General features: G+C 41.0%; 2 protein-coding genes across 6 annotated transcripts in view; one reads left to right on the top strand and one right to left on the bottom strand.

Moving 5' to 3' along the window:
- The window catches only part of raph1b (Ras association (RalGDS/AF-6) and pleckstrin homology domains 1b), an 81,210-nt gene extending 62,900 nt beyond the window's left edge, over positions 1-18,310 (top strand). For 4 of the 5 annotated variants that reach the window (XM_017712159.2, XM_037543231.1, XM_017712160.2 and 1 more), the window contains 10 exons: positions 2,102-2,179; positions 6,484-6,643; positions 7,497-7,618; positions 7,986-8,051; positions 9,126-9,269; positions 9,642-9,752; positions 12,447-12,545; positions 12,732-12,852; positions 13,851-13,993; positions 14,167-18,310. In XM_017712159.2, the coding sequence (XP_017567648.1) occupies positions 2,102-2,179; positions 6,484-6,643; positions 7,497-7,618; positions 7,986-8,051; positions 9,126-9,269; positions 9,642-9,752; positions 12,447-12,545; positions 12,732-12,852; positions 13,851-13,993; positions 14,167-16,734 (3,612 nt within the window). In that variant the 3' untranslated portion in view covers positions 16,735-18,310. Of the gene's footprint in view, positions 1-67; positions 1,555-2,101; positions 2,180-6,483; positions 6,644-7,496; positions 7,619-7,985; positions 8,052-9,125; positions 9,270-9,641; positions 9,753-12,446; positions 12,546-12,731; positions 12,853-13,850; positions 13,994-14,166 lie in introns of those variants that run through there. The other variant, XM_037543232.1, reaches the window with a different exon arrangement.
- A 136-nt stretch (positions 18,311-18,446) lies between these two features.
- On the bottom strand, positions 18,447-22,748 carry spp2 (secreted phosphoprotein 2). Its single transcript, XM_017712113.2, has 6 exons — positions 22,652-22,748; positions 21,798-21,919; positions 20,899-21,021; positions 19,646-19,753; positions 19,002-19,047; positions 18,447-18,841 (listed from the first exon to the last, which is right to left on the bottom strand). The coding sequence occupies exons 1-6, from the start codon at positions 22,704-22,706 to the stop codon at positions 18,726-18,728; spliced, it is 570 nt and encodes a 189-aa protein (XP_017567602.1). The 5' UTR covers positions 22,707-22,748; the 3' UTR covers positions 18,447-18,725.
- Between the last annotated feature and the right edge of the window lie 661 nt (positions 22,749-23,409).

Below are 23,409 nucleotides of genomic sequence, written 5' to 3' on the forward strand. Positions count from 1 at the left end.
GACTTCTAAATAATTAAAAGAAATTAAGGTGTACCAGTAAAAGTAGACCCAGATTCCTCTCATCACTTCAGTATTCCAGAGGGTGTGTTTCTTCTCTCCACAGTGAGATAAAGGCTGGAGAAGCTGTCTGGCCTGTTACCTCCCTGTGATTGGCCTCTGGAAAGAAGGTCAGGGACACTAGACCCCCTTATTGGCTGGAATGGTGCAGAAGCATGTTCTGATTGGTGGAGAAGAAGCAGAGGGGGTTTCTTGTGTTTGTGAGGAGGATTAAAGCCCTGAGATCGAGTGCAGAGCCAGAAACATACAGCTGTATGAGAGCGAGAAGGGGCAAAGACTCGAAATAAGAAGAACGAGGGACAAACTGAAACCGTGACAGAGATTTGGAGAAAGAAGGAAAGAGAGACAGTCTAGAATGAATTGAAAGGGGGAGTAGAAGGAGAGAAAATGAAAAATGCAGCAGTGGATACAGAACGATGCAGAGGGTGCAAGTAAAAGACAGAAAGACAGAGAAAGTGAAAAGTAGAGACAGAAATTGAAAGAATAAAAGCAAGAGAGAGGAGAAAGTTAAAGATGGCGAGAGGGAGAAGATGAAATTGAGTGAGTGTAAAAGACAACAAGAGCCAGAAAGAAAGGAGAAAGTAAAAGATGAGAGAAAAAGAGGAAAAGAGGAGGGACAAATGGAGAGAGAGGACAATACAGAAATTGACTGTGAATAAAAGACAGTGAGAGACCAAGAAAGAGGAAGAAAGTAAGAGACAACAAAGAGTTGAGAGAGAGTTAAAGACAGCAACAGACAGAAAGAGAAAAAAGAAAGGGCAAAAAGATAAGACTGAGACATGAATGAGTGGAAGAGAGAGAGAGATGGAAGAACAAAAGGCAAGACTGAGAGAGGGAAAGAGACCTTGTGGTACTGAAGGGGAAGTCTCTCCCTCTCTCTCTCCTCCCACTTCTCCACTGTAGAGCTGTAGATTAGCGTTGTGTGTTCTGACGCCTCGGCGTGTCTCCAGTTGTGTCAGAGATTGTCTCCTACATATGGGTCACAACACGCGCACGCAACAGGAGAAACCGGACTTCTTTCCATTTTGGGTTTTTTTTTTTTTTTTTTTTTTCTTTTGGTTGTTTTGTTTTTGTCTTTGTTTTTTTCTTTAATTTGTCGTTATCTCCCTTCACCTGCCTTTTCGATCAGGTCTTATAAGTGCGTTGGCTTGGCTCAGGACGTTCACGTCTCTTACCGTTGGACCGTGCGGATCTTCTAATGGAAGCCATGGAACTGCTAGCTAGATTGTTTCTTGATATAAGGGTTTGCAAAGCAGCTTATTTTGCACCTTTTGGGTTTTGTGTGACTTTTCCAGTCATGTTGGCAGTTTTGGTGCTTTTGTAGAGTGGTCTTCATATATCGGACCTTTGTATGAATAAGCAGCCATTGGTCAAAGGGTTTGAGAGATTTCTGAGTAGTTCAACGCGGGTGATGCTTCTAATCAGCTGAGCATACACAAAGACACAGGCTGGTGAGGATAGAAGATGGATATGATGACCGCATGTTGGAGGGGCCAGGTAGGTGTTTGTGGGTGCGTTATACGTGCTTGGATTGGCCAAGGAGAGTGAAAAAGAGAAAGTGAACATTGCACCTACTTTTGAGCAGGAAATATCCCAAAAAAAAAAAACATGCTCCTGTTGGTGTGAATTCATTGTGTGTTGTGTTGGTCTGCTATGGCTGCACAACGTAGAAAAATATAGCGCAAAAAACACACATTCCAGTAATATTGCTACAAATTGCAATATGCCTTGCAGTATGTAACAGACTGCAGACCCTTAGTGTGACACGGTTTAAGATGGGCCTGCGTTATTTTGACCTTTGTTTTGGATTGCGCGCTACATACGATCACCCACAGTATGAATCTGTGATTGGTCCACATGCTCATAGCAGTATAAGAAAGAAACAAGATTTGTTAGAGAGCTCATTTGCATTTTGCAGCTTTCTGCTGTATCTGTATTACAAAGGACAGTTTTATAGTAGTTAACAAATGAAGTTTAATGCAGCTCTAGTATCAGCATGTGTGTTGGTATATGGTTTTGTATTAATATTGTCTTGTGTCTGTAGGAAGAACAGGCTGCCAAAGCAAAGGCTGAGAAAATTCGTGTGGCTCTGGAGAAAATTAAAGAAGCACAGGTCAAAAAGGTGGGTGCGGCAAAATCCTGTTTTAATGTGTTTTTAATGTGTTTTTCTTGTGTGTTCATTTTTCGTTTAGTATTTAAAGAGTCAAAGTATCATGTGGTGTGATTAGTGCGATTTTGAAAACTGGTTTGATATTACTTACTGCTAATTATAAGAAATTATATATTGCCATATTTCCTCCGTTTCCTACATTACAGAGCAAAACTGCAAAACATTTGTAGTTTTGATTTGATTTATTAACAAAAATTGTCAAGTTTTTATCTTATGAAAAATCATCTGGTGCAACCATCAAGAAAAGACCGCTGTGAGACTTTTGTATTGAAATAAATTCAGTGATAGGACACGACTTCATACAGCAGTATGCAAGGACTCTTGGAAACATTTGTGACTCAAATTTAAATAAAACAAAGCTCAAGATTTTAAGTTCTGCTGTGGAGTTGCCATTTTTTGATGTCCCGGGGTTATGACCTGAAGAAAACAATAGAAATGTAATAATACTGCTAAATCAGCCTTTTGATGGTACATTTTATTGTGGACTGGCATGTGTTGTTCAAGTTGTCAATTTTGTACCTGGGGAAAATTTGAAAACCTGTGTGACCAAAACTCATGAGGTGGATTTACAGGCTACTAGTAAACCTATATCATAGTGCATTATGCAAGTGTCATAGCATTCTTGTAGTCATAGTTATATAATTAGGCAGCTAATGTAATGTAAGAATTTAAACTACCAGCTGGACCCATTAAAGAACAAAAACATTATGTTGCAAAAGTGGCTAATAAAAGAACTGTAAATACTTTGTTTAACCTATACCGTGTGAGCATCAGGTTAAAAAAAATAAAATAAGTTAAAACAAGGCTAAAGCCATCATTCAGTTTTGTTTCAAAACCTTGCACCCCAACATAGTAACTTTCCAGGCATTCTTAATTTTTCATGTACTTTAATATAGCGATAAATGATTTTGGACTGTTGCTATTGGCCCATTAATGCCAACCTTTTTAAACAAAATTATGCTGTTGGTTTTTTTTTTGTATTATGTAATAAAATTAAATATTATGTAATAAAATTAAAACAAGGTTAGAGATACAATGTTTAATCCAGACAGTGCTGATATGTACGCATGTTTGTCTGTGGGTGTGTTTTCTCCCTGAGGCTGAGTGTATCTGCTACCTCAGTTCTGCGCAGCATGGTGCAACTGCAGAGGCAGACAAGGAGCGAGAGCTCGGCAGAAAATAGGTCACTGTGTGTGTGTGTGTGTGTGTGTGTGTGTGTGTGTGTGTGTGTGTGTGTGTGTGTGTGTGTGTTTATTCAGGGTTTACTGGGAGAGATGCTCCACCAAGATTTTGTTCATAATCAACACAAGCGATGCATTTTAGTGTTCAGTCTTTGGTTCCTTCAGAGCTGATCTCAGAACACCACTAAGGCCAGTATAAAGGTCCGTGTCTCTCCATTGCACCACTGATTTGGAACGAAGCAGCTTTGACAAACGTCACCAGGCACTTCTTCATGCTGAGGAAGTCAATGAAGCTCAGTGTGGTGAATGGGCCTCTATTGCAGTGACTGACTGCCTCTGTTGCTTTATTATGAATTTGGTGGAAACTGGCAGCTTTTGAGTAATCGTGCTGCGCAGGAGCAGGGCCAAAATTATACGGCCTGTAGCACGCTTAATCAGCCTGGTGAATATAATGAATAACCTAGAGTGCATAAATGGGTTCTTATCATTCAGTGGAAATCTCTGACCGCCGAATGATTCAGTTAGATTATGATGCTTTTGGCGGTGAAAGATAAGTGTATTATGGACAAAATTTCACCACCATTTCATTAGGTTGGTGTGATTTTTAAAAATAACTGTAAAGCTTGTGCAGTAGTCTATCGTAATAGAGAGAGTGTGCTGTGTCCTTTATTCATTTTATTTCCAGTCAAAACAGCCATTAAATACAGTTTATTCATTTTTAGGAGACATTTCTAAAGAGTTTAGACATATGATAATACACTTGCAGAAGGAAGAGGAAGTAAAATAAGTGAAAACAAATAGAAGATTAATTGTGAATCAAGTAAAGAAGCTGCTGGTGTTCTCAGAACAATGGACTGACCACCCCAGAGTCCTGACCTCAACATCACTGAATATGTTTGAGATTAATTGTATCATGAGAAGCAAAAAATGTTTTTAACTCTGTATAATTTGAATAAAGAAATAAACATAAGTGTAAATGACTATTTTAAAGCCTTTTTTGTTAAAGGTAGCTTCTGAGTTCTTTTCTCGATTTGATCAGACACTGCTTAGTTGTATAAGAATGTTCTCTTTGATAGAAAATAAAATAAGAGAAGAATTACGTCCAGTTAATTTCATAGTCTAAAACTGTTAAGCAAACAGAATGAGGCCAGAAGCAATGGTTCAGAATGTGGGTTATGTATATATTTGTGTGTGTGTGTGTGTGTGTGTGTGTGTGTGTGTGTGTGTGTGTGTGTGTGTGTGTGTGTGTGTGTGTGTGTGTTAGAGAGAGAGAGAATTAGACGCATGGAGTGTATTCTCAGTGTGCTGGTCTGGGAAAAGTGCCACACACTGCTCATCTCCATATTACTGTGCGGCCCCCTGGCATGACTCTGCCTATTCAGCACTGCTCTTCTCTCAGAGGAGAGAAAATAGGGTGTGAAATGTGGGATGCTTTTGCATAGGCCTGAAGTTTTCTGCTTGTTCTTAGTTCCTTATATCAATAAAGTCTTTTATGTAGATCACAGTTCTTAGATGGCCAGTACTCTATTCAGTTTGTTTTTTTGGTGTCGGTCAATATTAAATGCATGAGTTTGAATTATTCTACTTAATTTTATTACTTACATCTGTGTTCTTACCATAGGTATATATAAATTTTACCCATATTATTATTATTATTATTATTATTATTATTATTATTATTATTATTATTATATAATTATATATATATTGTTACATAAATTATATAGCATCTCCGGTTTCCTCCCACAGTCCCAAAGACATGTGGGTAGGCTGATTGGACACACTCAATTGAGCTCGAGAAGGGAGTGCACAGCTACATTTTTGGGGCAATTGTGGGCTGGAAGTCAGGGAACTCGCCCTGTGACCGGAAGGTTGCCAGTTCGATCCCCAGCGCCGACAGTGCATGAATGAGGTGTCCTTGAACAAGACACCAAACCCCCAACTGCTCTCCAGGCGCCATGGATAGGGCTGCCTACCGCTCCGGGCAAGTGTGCTCACTGCCCCCTAGTGCGTGTGTGCTCACTGGTGTGTATGTGGTGTATCATTTCACGGATGGGTTAAATGCGGAGGTGAAATTTCCCTGTTGTGGGACTAATAAGTTTCACTTATAAAACCACACAGCCTTTTTTTTAATATGCCTGCTATAATTTCTTGCATGAACATTTTATCTCAAACAGAAATGCTCCAAAATTACTTTGAATATTTTTTTTTTTTTTTTTTTTTTACATTAACATAAATTTGTAGAGAATTATATATTTTCTTCTCCAGTAAACTTACCAGCATCGACAATGTTTTAAAGCCAACAAAGACCTTGTAGACTTGAACACCATGAATTTGTGGCATTTGTATTCAAGTTGGATGTTGTGCTGTCTGGCAGTTTTAGCTGATAACCACACTGGATTTGGATGAAACTTCATCTTTATGAGGAGACACTGATCATTTTCGAGTACACTTGCCAATACATTACTAATTACTAATTTATCTGAATACAATTACACGTTGTTACAATTTGGTCACATCATGACTTTATAAATAGTTAAAGATTGTCTAAAAGAAAAATTAGAGCAGACAAAATGCTGAAAATAGTTTAAAATAACCAAGCGGATGTTGGACCAGCCTTTCTCTTGCTGTCGTAGCTGACTAGAGATCATTTTTGAAACTCAAAATCTTTGATGCAGGGCATATAATGTAATAGGACATTAAATAATAGTTTTGTACAGTATCAACCCATTACTAACCCATTACTGGTTTTACCTTTACACTGGGTTTGAATAGTGTCACAGTTGTAGAGTGTAAGATTTTATAAAGTATGTTTTATACTTCATAACAGGCCAATTCAGGCAACATTCATGACACATGACTACTACTGTCTGGAAATTTGAGTAAATTATAGATAATTCATCCTCTCCAAATGGACCACTCAAACGCTGTCAAATTACATCAGACAACCTGCTCTGGTACAACTGTTTCAGTATTGCATTAGATGCAGAAGGTGTGTGTTCAATACACACATCATTTTTAGTCATTGGACTATGAGATCACACTGATTCATTGTTTCTTCCTCTTTTTCCTCAGCTGGTGATCCGCGTGCACATGTCAGATGAAAGCTCAAAGACGATGATGGTGGACGAGAGGCAGAGTGTGAGGCAGGTGCTGGACAGTCTCCTGGATAAATCCCACTGCGGATACAGCCCAGACTGGGCCCTGGTGGAGACTATAACTGAACTGCAGATGGGTACATATGCATACGCACACACACACACACACACACACACACACACACACATATATATGTGTATACACACACACACATGTGCGCACATATCACGTCACATACATTTGTTGACTTCTATACGTTGTCGCTGTCCTCCATCGCCACCGCCCCCCCCCAAAAAAAAAAGTATTTCAAGCATGATAACAGAGGGAAAAATGAGAATTTTAATGTTAGTTAATGTAAAATAATGTTATTTAAAGCAGCTTTGCAGGATTACTTTAAGGTTATTAAAGGGAGCAATCAGTGTACCTCAGGTAGCATAAAGAAATGTTTTTAAAAAACGAGACGTAGCTTTTTGGTAAACACCATTTTGTTTACCCTGTAGATTAGACCTGTTTTCTCTGGTTTTCCTTCTGAGCCTTTCTCTTCAGTTGATTTCACATAATATTAACCTTTTCGACTCCATGAGACCACCAGTCTTTCCAAAACGTGCTTTGTCATATTCTTCATAACATTCATATTTCATAAACTACATTCAAAAAGTGGGTGTTATATGAGAGCTGTAACTGTCTCTTCAGTGATCTACTCTGTAAAAAGGATTTTTATAAAAATAATACAAAGAGTGTCTAAGATTTTTGGCTTTCAGCAGTAAATTGTAAGCATATAACAATGTGTCTGATCATAAAACGTATGTTCTGTTAATTTCAAGGCAACCTTTACAAAAATAAATAAAATAAACTTTTACATTTATTTCATGCAGTTACTGAATAGTTTGCTTTACAGTCTGTTCACGTTAGTTCTGATTAAAATACCACCATATACCCTGGTGAATAAGAGTTAATCCGTCGTATCTCTCTCTTTCACTCCCTTTCAGAGCGCATATTTGAGGACCATGAGAATCTAGTGGAGAATCTTCTGAACTGGACCAGAGACAGTCAGAATAAGCTCATGTTTATTGAACGCATTGAGAAGTATGCACTCTTTAAGAACCCACAGGTGAGAATTTACAACATAGTCTGTCTTCACTTCACAGGGTCTCTCAGATGTGGCTTCAGGTGCCAAGGACAGCTGTGTGCATTCATTCTTTTGATCAAAATGATTTACTTCTGTAGAGCACATGAATACCTTGGTTCATTAGAACATCCACAGGAACACTGATCTGGAGCTGTGATTAATCAGGACATCCACAGTAAAACACTGATGGGTCAGAAAACATATTTGCATGTTGTAGCTTTCTGTGATATCATTATTGTAAAGGGACCGCGATAATGTTTAACAAATGATGAACCGGGCAGCCCTAAAATATGCACGCAATTACATTCGCCATGTAATTGATCACATCTCTCTTAATTTCTGTCTCCAGAACTACCTTTTAGGAAGGAAGGAGACTTCTGAGATGGCAGACAGAAACAAAGAGGCGCTGCTGGAGGTCATACACACACACACACACACACACACACACATTTATATTACACACACACACATGCACATTGGTGTTTTCTGTAGGGCATTCAGCTACACCTACATGTATTTGTAAACTTACTCTTTAAGCATAAGGTAATCTTCTCTTTTATATTTTAAGTACAAGTAGTTTATACAGCACACATTCATTTTTCGGTGTTAAGAAAAAACAAAACATTAATATGAAAATATTATGCACAGAAACCTCAACAACTAAATATACCATACATTTTATCAGGATTTAGTGCACCCCTGCCTTAATTACAGCTTCCATTCTTTCCAGGAGACTTTTGTTTGTTTGTTTTTTTGTTTTGTTTTTGGTTTTTTTTGGAAGAAATCTGCAGAGATGTTCTTCCACATCTCTAAAGTTCAGTCTTAGATGTTGGTTGTGTTTCCTGCTTCTCACAATCCAAATAATCCCAGACACATTCAGTGATGTTGAGGACTGGACTCTGGGGTGTTCGGTCCATCGTGGTGACAACACCAGCAGCATTTTGGTTTGATTTGCAGATTTTCTTTTTGGTGGGTTTTTTTTCCCTCAGTGAGGGCTTCTTGACAGGTACATGTCCTTTCAGACCCATAGCAATAGTTGTCTCTTCACAGAGGATGGACAGAAAAACCTGTGGATTTATTCAGATCTGAAGCAAGAGTAGAGCTTGATTTTCTCCTCTCAAAGATGAAAGTTTTAAGCACTGATTTATGAGATGGGTGCAATTTTTTGCATGGTTGTTATTTTCTCTATATTTTTTAATCTTTTTTTCCCCCTGGTTTTGCAAATCACTTATTTTCCTCTGCCTTTCCCTTCCTTATGCAAATGGATTATCTAATCACCTGATAAATGTCTCCTGGTAAATGAATAGCTTGTGCTTAACGGCTGTTTTGAAAGGAAGTTGACTATAAATAAATGAATGGTGGTCTCTGACTTTTGCACACTATTGCAAGATCATTTTCTTCATAGGAATCAGTCAGATGTCTTCATTATATCAAAATGTTCATGTTTTTCTTGTTTCCTCCTGTTGAATTTCTGTTTGTGTTTATGCAGGAGTGTTTTTGTGGTGGCTCCGTGTCGGTGCCTGAGATTGAAGGAGTGCTCTGGCTGAAGGATGACGGGAAAAAATCCTGGAAGAAGCGTTACTTTCTGCTCCGTGCGTCTGGTATCTACTTTGTCCCTAAGGGCAAGGCCAAGGTTTGTGTGAGCGTTTGTGTGTATATATATATATATATATATATATATATATGCACACACAGTGTGTCTGTGTTGTCACTAAATAAAGGGAACTAAAATGAGTTTCTCAGAGGTATTTCCTGCTTATGGACCTACTTCGCATGCTCAAGATTTACTGTGATATGTCTGTTTTAAGCTTCAGGTTTTAGTCTTTAAATTGGAAGTGTAATGCTTTCTGTATATAGATGTGAACATGTGTTTGTGATTTGCATGCTGGAGTTGAAGGAGCTCCCCCTGTTGGCGCACTGCCCTCATCACAGTTATTGTGTTGCACAGCAATACCAGTAATACACAGTAAGGCTGTGCCATGACCTATTCTTGCTTCTTCTCCAGGCCTCTAGAGACTTGGTGTGCTTCCTACAGTTGGACCACGTCAATGTTTATTATGGGCAGGATTATCGGAGCAAGTACAAGGCCCCTACTGACTACTGCCTCGCTCTCAAGGTAGGATTGTGTGTTTGTGGTTTTTAGACTAGGCAGGGGGAAAAAACCCAACAAAATGTTTTTGACTTTTTATCAAGGCTGTTATAAATCTAATTTAGAAGTTGTTAATAAATCTCCCTGGATAATATGATTTAAAAGTGTAAGCACTAAAACAGTTTTTGGTTATTGATATTAGTTACGCCTCCTAACATCACTGTCCAGAAAACGAACTTCACAGAAGAAAATTCTTTACTTTTAATGCAAGTTAATGTCAAATGACTTTTTTCCAAGTAATTTTTGTTGGTCCGATCATCATGAAACACAATGTAAAGGGTGGCTGCTATGCTCAAATAATTTTTATTTAAAATATTATGTATTAAAATATTATTATGTATACAAGCTTTCATATATTCACTCACCCATCCAAATCATTGAATTCAGGTGTTCCACTCACTTCCATGGCCACAGGTGTATAAAACCAAGCCCCTAGGCCTGCAGACTGCTTCTACAATCATTAGTGAAAGAATTCCAGTGAATTCCAGCATGGTACCGTCATAGGATGCCACCTGTGCAACAAGTGCAGTTGTGAAATTTCCTCGCTGCTAAATATTCCACATTCAACTGTGAGTAGTATTATAATAATTTCGAAGTGATTGGGAACGACAGCAACTCAGCCACGAAGTGGTGGGATACGTAAAATGACAGAGCGGGGTCAGCGGATGCTGAGGCGCATAGCATGGAGAGGTCACCAACTTTCTGCAGAGTCAATCGCTCCAAACCTCCAAACTTCATGTGGCCTTCAGATTAGCTGAAGAACAGTGTAGAGAGCTTTGTGGAATAGGTTTCCATGGCCAAGCAGCTGCATCCAAGCCTTGCATCACCAAGCGCAACACAAAGCTTTGAATGTAGTGGTGTAAAGCGCCGTCACTAGACTGCAGTGGAACAGTGGTGACGTGTTCTCTGGAGTGATGACTCACACTTCTCCGTCTGGCAATCTGATGGATGACTGGGTTTGGCGGTTGCCAGGAGAACGGTAATTGTCTGACTGCACTGTGCCAAGTGTAAGCCCCTTAGATCCAGTGAAAGGAGAAGAAATTTTGGACAATTTCATGCTCCCAACTTTGTGGGAACAGTTTTGGGACAGCCCCTTCCTCTTCCCACGTGACTGCGCATCAGTGCACAAAGCAAGATCCATAAAGACATGGATGAGCGAGTTTGGTCAGGACTTCTCGTCCGACATCAATGTCTGACCTCACAAATGCGCTTCTGGAAGAGAGGTCAAGCCTTCCCAGAAGAGTTGAAGCTGTTATAGCTGCAAAGGGTGGGCCAACATCATATTAAACTGTATGGATTAAGAATGGGACGTCACTGAAGTTGACGTGCATGTGAAGGCAGACGAGCGAATACCTTTGGAAATAAAGTGTGTGTGGATGGACGGATGGATATAGATATAGATGTAAAATACATAAGCCAATTTAATGTATGCATACTTCATATGCAATCATTAAATGCTTTCACCAGCACAAGTAAAGGATTAATTGAGTCAAGCCAGGTGTTGAACGATAACTACAAATAATACTGAGCTGCCATGAGCAGAGGTTTGGTCTGCTAGACTAATACATTAACATACATAAGCTTACTACTAATTGTAGTAATATTACTTGTATTTATTTTAATGTTGGTGTTTTTCTGAGAAAATGAATACATATTGCCCAAATATCTTTAAATATATTTTCCTCTTAGCCTAAGACTTAGCCTAAGACTGCACAGTACTGTATAGAATTTGCTGAATTTAACACATTGGAAGAAAAATAAAATGTGTGTAACATAATATATAGGTGCTTATGTGTGACCTTTTGTCCTGATGTTATATAATGAAAAAAAAATAAGTGTTTGTCCCTTTTCACACCACCATTCTGTACGTCCACCATCTGTGTGTCTATGTATTCCTTTTTTTTGTAGTCTGACACAGAAACATCCTGTGTCTTAATACCATTATACCATTAGTCTCCATTTTAGCTGCCTCTAAGGACTGTATGCATCAAAGCCATCTGTCTCCTTTTACGCGTTCCATGAGTCACTACCATACAGCCTTCTTAAACCGTAAAGGGGTTTAATGCTAATGGGGCATATGCTGAATAAAAATGCTTTACATTAGCTTAAATTTCCTCACTTTTGTTAAATGTTTGTTTAATGTAAATTTAAAATATTTAAATATTGTTTGAAAAAAACATTTGAAAAAGTAGTGTTTACAGTCCATATATGGAAACTGAGCTTCAAAACAGCCTGTTTTAAATATTGTTGGTTTTTTTTTTGTAATGTCAGCAGTGCACTTAAAGGCAAAGAAACAAAAAGAGCCTGTTTAATTCCAAGAGATAAAGAGGGTTTGGAAAATGGTCATTAATTTACTTGATATGTGTATACTTTAGAGGAAACAATACAATAAAAACCTAGGATATGACCCTTTTAATAGACACAATAGAATTGTTCAGTTAACTGTAATTGTGAGTTAACAGACTGTCATACTATATTTCATCAGCCTGTATTCAGTCAGACTGTATATTAGAGTGATTCTGTTTTGTTCATGTATTGATTGACTTAGCATGGTTGTGTCTTAAGGCAACAAAGGCTTGCATTGCTATGGGAGAGAATTTTGCTTCCCTCTAGTGGTAGCTTTAAATACCAGCTTGAATTTAACACTCTCTGCTCCCGCAGCACCCTCAGATACAGAAGAAGTCTCAATACATCAAGTATTTGTGCTGCGATGACGTCAGAACCCTTCACCAGTGGGTCAATGGGATCCGCATTGCAAAGGTAACCAACTACTAGCTTAAATCGGTAGTTCCTCCCAAAATCAGATTTTCCACCGTTTCCCTTTACTGCAAATGTAGCCGAGACATGTTTTGTTTCTGTAGATTATTTCTTTGTTTTTGCAATGGATCTATGAAGCTAATGAAACTGCTTTATAAAGGAAATCTCTGTGAATGTGTTTATCTTCAGTATGGGAAGCAGCTGTACTTGAACTATCAGGAGGCTATGAAGCGCACTGAGGCAGCATATGACTGGTCCTCTCTCTCCAGCTCCAGCATCAAGTCTGGCACCAGCTCAGTCAGCATTCCAGGTGAGTCACCTACAGACTTCAGATCAGCCGTTATTAATAGTCACAGGGCCTTTACCCTGGATCTCGCACACAAAGCTGACTTCTGATCAACCTATAATACTTCTAAACCATATCTCATGCGTATTACATCAGACCAGTCTGTATATCATGCTAAGTGCTAAAAATGAATAGTAATGAATGAAAGCTAATAAAGGACAATTTGGATGAGATCACCATGTATTCCAAAATGTTTCTTAAATGATGGACAATATCTAAACTATAGCATGGTAAGTGGCAAACATGGAGTTCTTTATACAGCTCGAGACTGAAATCTGATAAATGTGGGAACTGAGTTATGATCATGGGCAGGGCTCTGTTTTGATTCCATCAGAGACTTTTTTTTTTTTTTGTCACCCAAGATTTTAGTTTAGTCCTCTTCTAAAATATCTACAGTAGATTTTAAAGGTCAGAGACCACATTGAAAATGAGTTTTCTTTTATTTAAACCTAGTAATAAACAACAAGTTTTAGAATCTTCAAAAGCAAATAAAATGAAAGAAATGTTAAATTCTTCACTGTTTCTAGGTCACTATTTAAATTTAATCAAATTGGTCAATCTGACCATGTTATCACATTTTGTACACAAAAGGTCAGATTTTTTTTTCTTGTAGTCTTTTGCACAAATTTAGGGAGTCCATGACAGCTGGAGCACACATGGTCATTAAAGCAGTAGGGCAGTAGTGTACCAAATACTAAGAAACGTGAACATTTAAAGATTCTGCTTTTCTCTCAGATTGTTATGCTGGTAATATCATTTGTAATTTTAAAAGCGTATTAAATTAGAAAAGAATGCAGAATAGAAGCATTTCCACCAGTGGTCTCAGACTCGTTAATTCTCAGGGACTTTGTAAAGTGAATGTAGAGTGCTAGAGTGCACAAGATGTAGTATCTATATGTATCGACTGCACAATGATGTTGCCTGACTGTGCTGATTCTGGACATGTGTGTGTATCCTCATAGAGTCACAGTCCAACCACTCTAGCCAGACAGACAGCGGTGTATCAGATGGCACCTCATCCACACATGCACGCTCCCAGAGTGTAGTCAGCTCAATCTTCTCAGAGGCCTGGAAAAGAGGCACTCAAATGGAGGAAAGCACCAGAGTAAGTGGGGTTTTGTTTGCTGTACAGTTTGCACCTTGATTGTTCAGGATCAGACTGAGTTTATGAAATGTTGCCAAGCTGAGCAGAAGGCATTATGACTCTTGCATTCTCAAACCGTGTCTTTGGTGTACATTGCTTTTTTATTGAAGTGATTTGCTGTTTTTCTTGTGCAGGTGAGACCAGAGTCAACACGTTCAAGCCATTCTACCCACAGTGGACACAGCATCCACTCCAGTCATGTTCACCCTCCTCATGTGGCTCAGCAGCAACATGCGCATGCATCAGTGCATTCACAGCAGCAAGCGCAGCAGCACACGCAGTCTGCCTCACATCCTCGTGGAAGCATTACTCACACCCCCGTTCAAACTCCACCCCAGCCCTCTCCAGCTCCACCACCACCGCCGCCTCCTCCACCACCACCACCCCCACCACCCCCTCCTCCAGCTTGCGTCTCCCACCACTCAGCGCCACCTATATTTGCAAAATACAGTACCATCACCCGCCTGCAAAATGCCTCTCAGGCATCCAAGCCACACCCCCTAGCCCAGCAAGTGCTTCCGACTCCACCCCCTCAAGCACTGAAACCCCAAGCCAACAACATTCCTCCAGGAGCAAATATACCACCACCACCACCACCTCCTCCACCTGCGCCCTTGCCTGCCCCTGGTTCAGCCATGGCCGTACTGAAACTCGGACCTCCAAGTCCAGCCCCAGTGCCTCAGTTTACCCCTCCACTTCTGCCCTCCCCACCACTGCCTGCTCCACCTCCGGCATCCACGCAGTCCAAGACTCTTCCACTGCCTCCTCCTGCACCCATCCAATCCCAGCATTTTCCGCCGCCTCCTCCTGCACCTATACAATCCCAACCTCTTCCACCTCCTCCACCTCCAGCATCCATCCAGTCCCAGCCTTTTCCCCCACCTCCACCTGCATCCGTCCAGACCCAACCTCTCCCACCTCCCCCACCTCCTCCTCCTCTCCCTGCACCTAATCAGTGCCAGCCTTTTCCCCCACCTCCTCTTGCGCCTGTCCAGACTCAACCTCTTCCTCCTCCTCCACCCCCATTATATATCCAAGCAGAGCTTCTCCCACCTCCCCCTCCCTCACTACAAAACAATGGCTTGCCCCCTCCACCTCCTCCCCAACCAGTCGCGCCTCTGTTAACATCCAATGGCCTCAAACATGTTCTGGCCCAGAAGTTTCCTAATTTGCCCAGAGATTTATCCCCTCCAAGTGGTCAAGGTCAGTCTCCACCACCCCCTCCACCTCCTCCACCACCTCCACCTCCCACTCCTCCAGCCCCTCCTCTTCCACCGCAGCAGCCTCCTGCCCCAGCCCCACCTCCACCTCCTCCGCCTCCTCCTCCACCACCACCCCCAGCTCCTGTCCAGCAACTAGGTCCACCCCGAGCTTTGCCCAAAACCTTCACTGGAGGATTTCCACCCCAAACCGCACCAAAGCCTGCAGGCACCATTCTACCAGTGTCTCCAGTCGCTCCCCTTCCTCCAGCTCCTCCTCCACCACCACCTCCGCCACCTCCTCCACCACCTCTTGCAACAGTCAAGAGCCATCCACCACCTACGCTCCCCAAGCAGCACAGCATCTCAAAGACACTGCCACTCTTCAACCAGGCCTCTACTACACCATCTTTGGTCAAGCAGATTGCCAGCCAGTTCCCTAGCGTGGCTCCCACAGCCGCCAACCATACAGAGAGCCACAAAGCCCCTCTATCACCACCTGCAGTGAAGACTAAACCAAAATGGCAGCCTGGTGGACTGCACCAACAGCAGTCACCGGAGTTTCCCCCACCTCCTCCAGACACCACACTTGCTTTTCCTCCACCACCACCCCCTTGTCCACCTCCTCCACCTCCTGCATGCCCTACACCACCACCTCCTCCTCCCCTTCCGCCTACCCTGTCAGATTCCCAGATGAAGACCCCCTCCTTAGGGTCCTACGCAGGGAGTAAGAAGCCTCCACCAACACCTCAGCGCAGCTCCAGTGCCAAGTTCAACTCTTCAACCGCATACCTAGAGTCCCGCCAGAATTTGGTGAGCAAGTTCAACCCCAGTGCAGCCTCTTCTGCTCCAGTGTACTCATCCAGTTCACCTTCCAAGGACCTATCCACTGGACCCCCAGCACCTCCCAAACCTGGCAAGCTGAACCTGGCCAACCTGCCGCTGGCCTTGCAGAACAGAGTGGGTCAGAGCCGCCAGTCCACTGCGGATTTTCCCTCACCTCCCCCGCCTGAGAATAACATCTTTCCACCTCCTCCACTTGAGTTGGACCTCCCCCCTCCACCACCACTACCAGGTGCAAGTGCTCCCAAAGTTGCCGTAGTGAACCCCCAGCCCCAGCCTCCCTGGAATAAGAGTTCCCTGAAGAAGACCTCTGCATCCACACTGTTCAATCGCAACAACACACCTGAGCCACCGCCTCCGCTGCCAGGTGGCCCTGCTCCTCCAGCTTCCCCCAAAGGCAGTAGTCAGCCTAACTTTTTAGACGACCTGAACCGGACTCTGAAGCGCAAGTCCTTGCGTAACTCTGGGGCTAAGTTGGACCCTGTGGCCACCATGGATGACATGGTACTGCCACCGCCTCCTCCAGAGCTTCTTCTTGACCAGCAGAGACACAGTGGGAGTGGGTACACATCCAGCAACATCTCTGGCTATGCAACACTAAGGCGTGGGCCGCCCCCTGCCCCACCTAAACGGGACCAAAGCACCAAACTGACAAACTGAGAGTACTGGAACGTTCTTGCACGCTGCCTACTTTTCCCATATACAGGGTTTTGAAGGATTAGCAGTCAGCGAACTTGTCTTAAACAACATTCTCCTGTGACTTCTGTCAGTGAGAGAGTAAAGAATGACTCTCAGGCTTTAATACGCATTGGTGCCGCTCAGTATCAAAACAAATTTAACACTATGATATGAAGGAAAATTCTGCAACATTCTGGTACTGCATGGACAGAAACCAAAAAATAATTTCAAATTAACTTTCAAAAAGCTCCTTGGTTTTTCGAGTTGTTGAATGTCATGGACTTTAGGGAAGTCATAGGGAGGACTCATTTTGCCTTTGCTTTTTTTGTTTTGTTTTTTTTACATAGACGTATTAAAAAAAATGGGAAGAGAATTTTTTATTTTAGGCCGAAGTTTTTAAGGATTGACACTGACTGTTGTTCGAGGAGGTAGTAGAGGTTAGGTGTGTTTGTACAGTGAATATTTGGCTGGCATATCATTTTCGCCTTTGCCCACAAGAGATGGATTGAATATAGTGGTCAGTGAATGTGTTGAACGTTTACATGGAGGGCTTCAGAATATTCTTGACTGTTCTTTGAGCCTACTTAGGTGATACTAGATAGCAGTTGTGTTATGAAACAGATTGCATAAAAGAATGGGAACTATTTGAACAGGTGTCCATTGGAAAATATTGGCCTACAAGATTTGGGAAATGTTTGTTAAAGGGGCATTTATTAGACCTGTCACATTAATGACGAAACGTGAAGAAGCTTGTCCTAATGGCTTATGGGGTCATTCTGTGAGATTGTGGAATGTGTCTTATTATTATTTGGACCTGTCTCTTCTACCTACACTATTCACATCACTGCAGTATCTGGCTGTACACATAAGCTGCTTTGCTTGTTTGAATGGTCCTGCCTTCTTCTGGTAAACATTCAGGTATCCTGGAAACAGATGTGCATCTGTCAAAAAATGGACTTTGGGTCCCTGGTGTGACCCACAGGTTGAATTCATGTCCTGTAACTTGAGAGCAGTGTTCCACTTGACAGCTATAAAGGCATCATCGTTTGCCAAGGAGTGGTAATTTAAAAAAAAAAGGGCCTTCTTGTTATATGCATGTCAATATAGTGTCTTAATGTTTTGGTTTAATTACCAATGACTATTTACGAAGGGTTCTTTTTGGTCAGCATCTGTACTGAAATGATCTGAACATCCAGTATGGTAACCACAGCTCCTTAAGAACAGAAAATACTGGACCATGTAATGCCTGGAAGGGGGCAGGGAAGGTTAAGGACCATGTGGCAAATGTATAAAAATATGCATATTAACTTACTCAACCATGTATTCCACTTGGGAGGACATCTGTGTTTTTAAAGACTGAATATACAACGAATTTGTTTCTTTTCAGGGTTGTTGACAATGTAAACATTAAATTATTGAAGTTGATTATCTGGTCTTGAGCCATTGAGAGTGCTATTGGGAACCCTCCGCTTGAATCTCCGTGGGGAATGACTTTTGGGGCAATGAAGTGTCTTTGCATTTAAATGTAAGGTCGCAGTATAAATGTTATCATACCTCAGTTCGTCTCTGTGCCTCTATTAAATGGGTCTGGGAAATGGGTTCGGTGCTGCCATATTAAAAATGCTGATGTGGGTGAAGATGAACAGAAGTTAGCAGGGCACAAAAATGGCAGCAAGCCTGACAAAGTACATGAATAACTTTTGTCTTTGGTATGTTTTATTTTCATGTCAGAATGAAAAGATTGGTGTAGTGAAATATTTCATAGTGTAAGTTTAGTTTCGTGGCGTCCAGGTTAATCCTGTACATTACACAGTATTCACATCTACTCAAAAACTCAGTCTTTAAGCTCCTCAGAGTAGAAGTGTCATATATGGAGCAGTGTCTGCTTTCACCATATACTCAAAAACAACTAAGAAAGCAGAAATGTTGATCCTGTTCTCAGATGCTTTATGAATGCTGGGAGCAGGCAGTGGTTACACCAGGTGATTGCTGAAGTGATCTCCACGAATCTCGATGTTGCCATTGCGACGCTCAGAGCGTATTGGTGGGGTTCTCTCAAAGGCTGGAGCTACAGTTGCAGGTACAGGGTCTGCAAAAATGTTGACATTAATAATCATAGAGGTATTGCAGTTTATGAACTAGTTGTAAAATGATTACAGGCTTAATCTGTGCCCAGCAAACTGTAGGTCAATATACATATATGTTAATGTGATAATTAAGTGGGCAAAAGTGACTGTAAATTCACTTACCTCTTGAAATAAGACGATTTGGATCATAATGCCATGCCATGCCCGTCTGTCAACATGAATTCATACGTCATGAACATTTCTAGGCTCTGGACTATCTTAACAGAACATGGGCCAAATCTCATACACTATATGTGCATTTCTTCTGCAAACAATGGGATTAACAGAGACTTTGTCCCCCTATGCTTCACAAACGGCCTCTACTCTTCTGGGAAGGCTTTATACTAAATGTTGGAACTTTCCTGTGGGGATTTGATCATTTTTAGCCTCAGAAACATTAGTGAGGTCAGCTACTGATGACAGTTAGTTCTGGATAAGTCCAACTCATCCCAAAGGTATTGGATGGACAGCCATCACCACGAAGAGCACAGCTGCACTCTGGTGCTTTGGTTCTTTATAGCCCTCTAGCTGACTCTTAGCATTGATCATGGTGACCTTAGGCTCAGGTGCAGCTGTTTCAGATTGTCCCATTCTGTTACTGAGTGCTTTTCTATGGATATCATACAAACTGCTCTATGTGTCTGAAAAAGGTGCATTTTAAAGAAATTACAAGGGGTGTCTAGATACTTTTGAACATACAGTCCACATGCGTCTTCTCTCAAAGTGAGACGACGCATCTGTCTCACATAAATGCAACATGTTCTCACCTCCTCACTGGACTCTGAGCTGGAGCTCTGGGCCTGGTTGCATTTAAGGGAAACGATGTCCGTGAGTCTGTCAGTCACACGAGCTCTAACATAGCAGCCTGCGTCCGACTGCCACCACCAGCCATGGAAAGGGTTGGAGAGAAAGGGGGGGAAAAAAAAAAAAAAGTGAGCAGTGGGGAGGTCCATTCTTTTGATGACTGTTATGCAAGAGTAAAGTAAACTGTGCTAGAGTTTAGTTCCTGCATGGAACTTTTCACGGTCCAAAATTTTGTTTTCTTTGAATTTGATCGGCCTGCTGTTGGCACAACACCAGACACTCTATTGCACAGATGGTTCATAGCATTCTGTCCATGCACACTCCTCCAACCATAGCAGCAAGGTACAGTGTGAACCCATCAACCTCTTTTTAAAGGTACACATCAATATATAGTGCAATAAGTACAAACTGCAATGTGTGTGCATATGTCCACTAAAATGCTGTACTTGAAAAAAGGAGGTACTGGTGCCTGATGAGAACATGAATATTGTAAAGCACTGCACAAGAAGTGTATCCAGATTGCTCTAAATGCAGCATCTTAAGCATGGTACACAAAGAAAACTGGACAGTGCTAGCATAATCTGCTAATTAGCGTAAAGCTTAATATTCATCACTTGTGTAAATCAGTCTGCACATGGCCAGTGCCATCAGCCGAAGGGGAATTCCACAAAGTTTTATAATTCAATCAGTGAGATATAAGCAAAGAAGAGTGGTTTGATGAGAAGGGTGCTGTTTAGAGAAACTTCCAGTCCGAATGGTTCATAGTGGCAGCGATGGGAACCAGCCGTCCATCTGAAGGCTAGTTCACAGAAAGCTTATACATTTTTTAGTTAATAGTTACAAACATGCTGGCTGATGGCTTAAGATATTCTGAGAGTTATTAGGCCCAAGTGTTTTTTTTTTTTTTATTCATTCATTCAGGGCATGAGGCAAAGTAGCCCCTCTCCCCAGTATTTCATCACCATCAACATTATAGAGAAAAACTCAAGACACGTGTAGGTTCACTGGTGTTTTTTGATGGTAAATAAAACGGCTATATTTGTGTTGTAGACATCACAATCCCTGGTTCCTATAACTGCCACTAAATAAATATGAGTCAGCACACATCATCATCGTCATTTAAACATTCTTGAATTGAATTGTACAGAAATGTAGAAATTCTGCACAATTCCACTCTAAGCACCCATTAACTCTGATGAAAGTACGTGACGCTTACTGCTAAAAAGCTCCAGCGGTAGGCGCAGCCCTGGCCGTCCAGCCCAGAACTTTTCAGACAGTCCGTCTCCCTGATACTGAATTTCAAGATCATGTCGTACACATTCCTCCCCAGTGGAACCACCTAGGGCAGAACAGGACATTAAGAATGGGCACTTACTAACTAAAAATGAATAGAGTGCATGCATAAACTATGCTTATTTTGTTTTTATGGCAAATGCACATAAAATAAAGCAAAGCAAACAGTTTAATGCTGCTTTTAGTGTATTATTATTATTATTATTATTATTATTATTATTATTATTATTATTATTATTATTATTATTGATCAGCACTCTTTCCAGATTGCTTAATGAAAGCCTGTTCACATCTTTCCTCATCAAACTGGATTAACTAATCGGTTGAAAGATAAAAATAATCACAGGATATTGCAGAATAAAACATGAAATAATAAACAGAAAATACAGCAAAATGTCCAAAGTTTGCGTGGCTTTCTGGTGTTCACATATTTGCACAGCTGACTTTAGGAATGGGGGATTTAAGGAAAAAGGGGTTTGAATAAAGTTACAGTACAAGTACCTTGATAAAATAAATGCTTTGCTGAGACTAATGATAGAACATCTGGACACAAATATTTCCTATAAGAGCAGTGGAGGGGTGTAGATCTTAACAATGCATCATGACATCATCATGAAAAGAATTTCACGATATGATTATTTTTATTACTTTCTTTCAGAATTACCTTTAGAACTACAGCAAATGCACAGATGTGACAGACTGCAGAGTTTACATGTGAAAATTGAGGACGAACTTCAAACTATTGCAGTCAAATTGATTATAATCGGTTCTAATTCTGCAGTCGATGCAGTTGACTTGCACATGTATATAGTATCCACTCACTTTCTTGACTGATGCCTTGGACACTCTGTAGAGGTGGTGCCGGGCGTAACGAGTGTTGATCTCATCCAGCGCCATCCTCAGGGCCCCATCGGCCTTAGTGCTCAGTTCAAACAGGGGCAGGCCTGAGGGGTCAAAGATCAGGCCAGGTTTAAAAACGCTGTCTTTGAGCTTCCACTGTTAGTCTGGGTAAATAAAGCCATCCCTGTTTTCAGTGTAAAGGTAGAGTGCTGGTGTAGGATCAGCTTTGGCTGTGTGCATATGAACAGAGCGGCTTCTAACAGCCATATAACTGCTCTCATTAAGATTCATTACCATTTAAATGTAGAACAAGTAAGGAAAATTGCACTTTAGTGTCACTTTCATTTCAGTGAACAGTCAATATGTTTTAAGTCAAAGACATGGAAGCTTTTGTGTTTGTTTTCATGTTTTTTTAAGCGTCTTGGAATAAAGGGTAGGTCTACTCGAGTTTTAAAGTTTCTGCATAATTCAATCACTAAGACTAAAACAAAGGCATTCTGAGCGATTTAGTGTCAAATGTTTCAAAGTTTCTAGAGGAACTTAGTCACAGTTGTTCACAGTGGTAGTGATGGAAACCAGACATCCCATTCATTTAATGCCTCTAAAAGCTCAGTCCAAGTCTATACATTCATACAATCTATTGCACTTTATGCAGAGTACTTTGCATATTGTATTTTTATGCATTAATATTTGCACGCATGAAAGAATTCAGGAATGGACGTCTGTGACTGCACAAGACATTTCTTTTGTGAATCCTCTAACTCCAAATACACAGCATGGCTAATAAAGTCTGATTCTGATCTATAATATTAAATGCAAAACATTTCAACACTGACCTGAAGCTGCCAGACACTGCAGCAGCAGCAGTACGAGCACAGTGTGGCACCTCATCGTCGTCTGTCAATCAAACTGAAGCTTGACTCCAGCAGCCGCCTCTCTTAAATCCCTGCGGCTCCACTGCCTCTGTGGCACGGTTCCAATTCGGCCCTCCCTCTGTGCCCCTCCACACTTCCACTGTGATGATCAATCATACACATGATTAAAGCATGACATTGTGCACTGCAATGATTAGTCATAGTTTTTTGTGATAATTCCAGAAAGAGAGATGCACTGTTTAATTTGTTAGGAGGAGCTATTGTTTTACATTGTACGAATATCTCTGGACAAATGGATCTATTGAAATGGTTCCAAAATGACTTGAAATGAAACCTTATTAAATGAATGTACATTTTTTTTCTTCAATGTTTTCATTTTCTGCATAATTCAGAGGCTAAGACGTGAACAAAGTCATTCAGAGTGGTTTGGTGTGAAATGCTTCAAACTTGCAGAGTCAGAATTGTTCACAGTGGTGATGATAGGAACCAGACATCTGATGAGTTTAGTGCCTCTAAAAGCTCCATCACTAAAAGTTATTGAGTGAAATTTTGTTTCAAGATGGTTTCGTCTTGAAACGTATTTGTGAACGGCCATTCAGTGTTCAGAGATGCATCAGGGACATTATAAAGGAGGAGACAGGGCGCTGGTTGATAATGAATGGGCTAGTTCATAACGCTCAGCGTGACGCACGTTTATGGGAAAAGTCCCACTGTTTAAT

The sequence above is a fragment of the Pygocentrus nattereri genome, chromosome 12 (assembly GCF_015220715.1).
Source record: "Pygocentrus nattereri isolate fPygNat1 chromosome 12, fPygNat1.pri, whole genome shotgun sequence".
Lineage (NCBI taxonomy): Eukaryota > Metazoa > Chordata > Actinopteri > Characiformes > Serrasalmidae > Pygocentrus > Pygocentrus nattereri.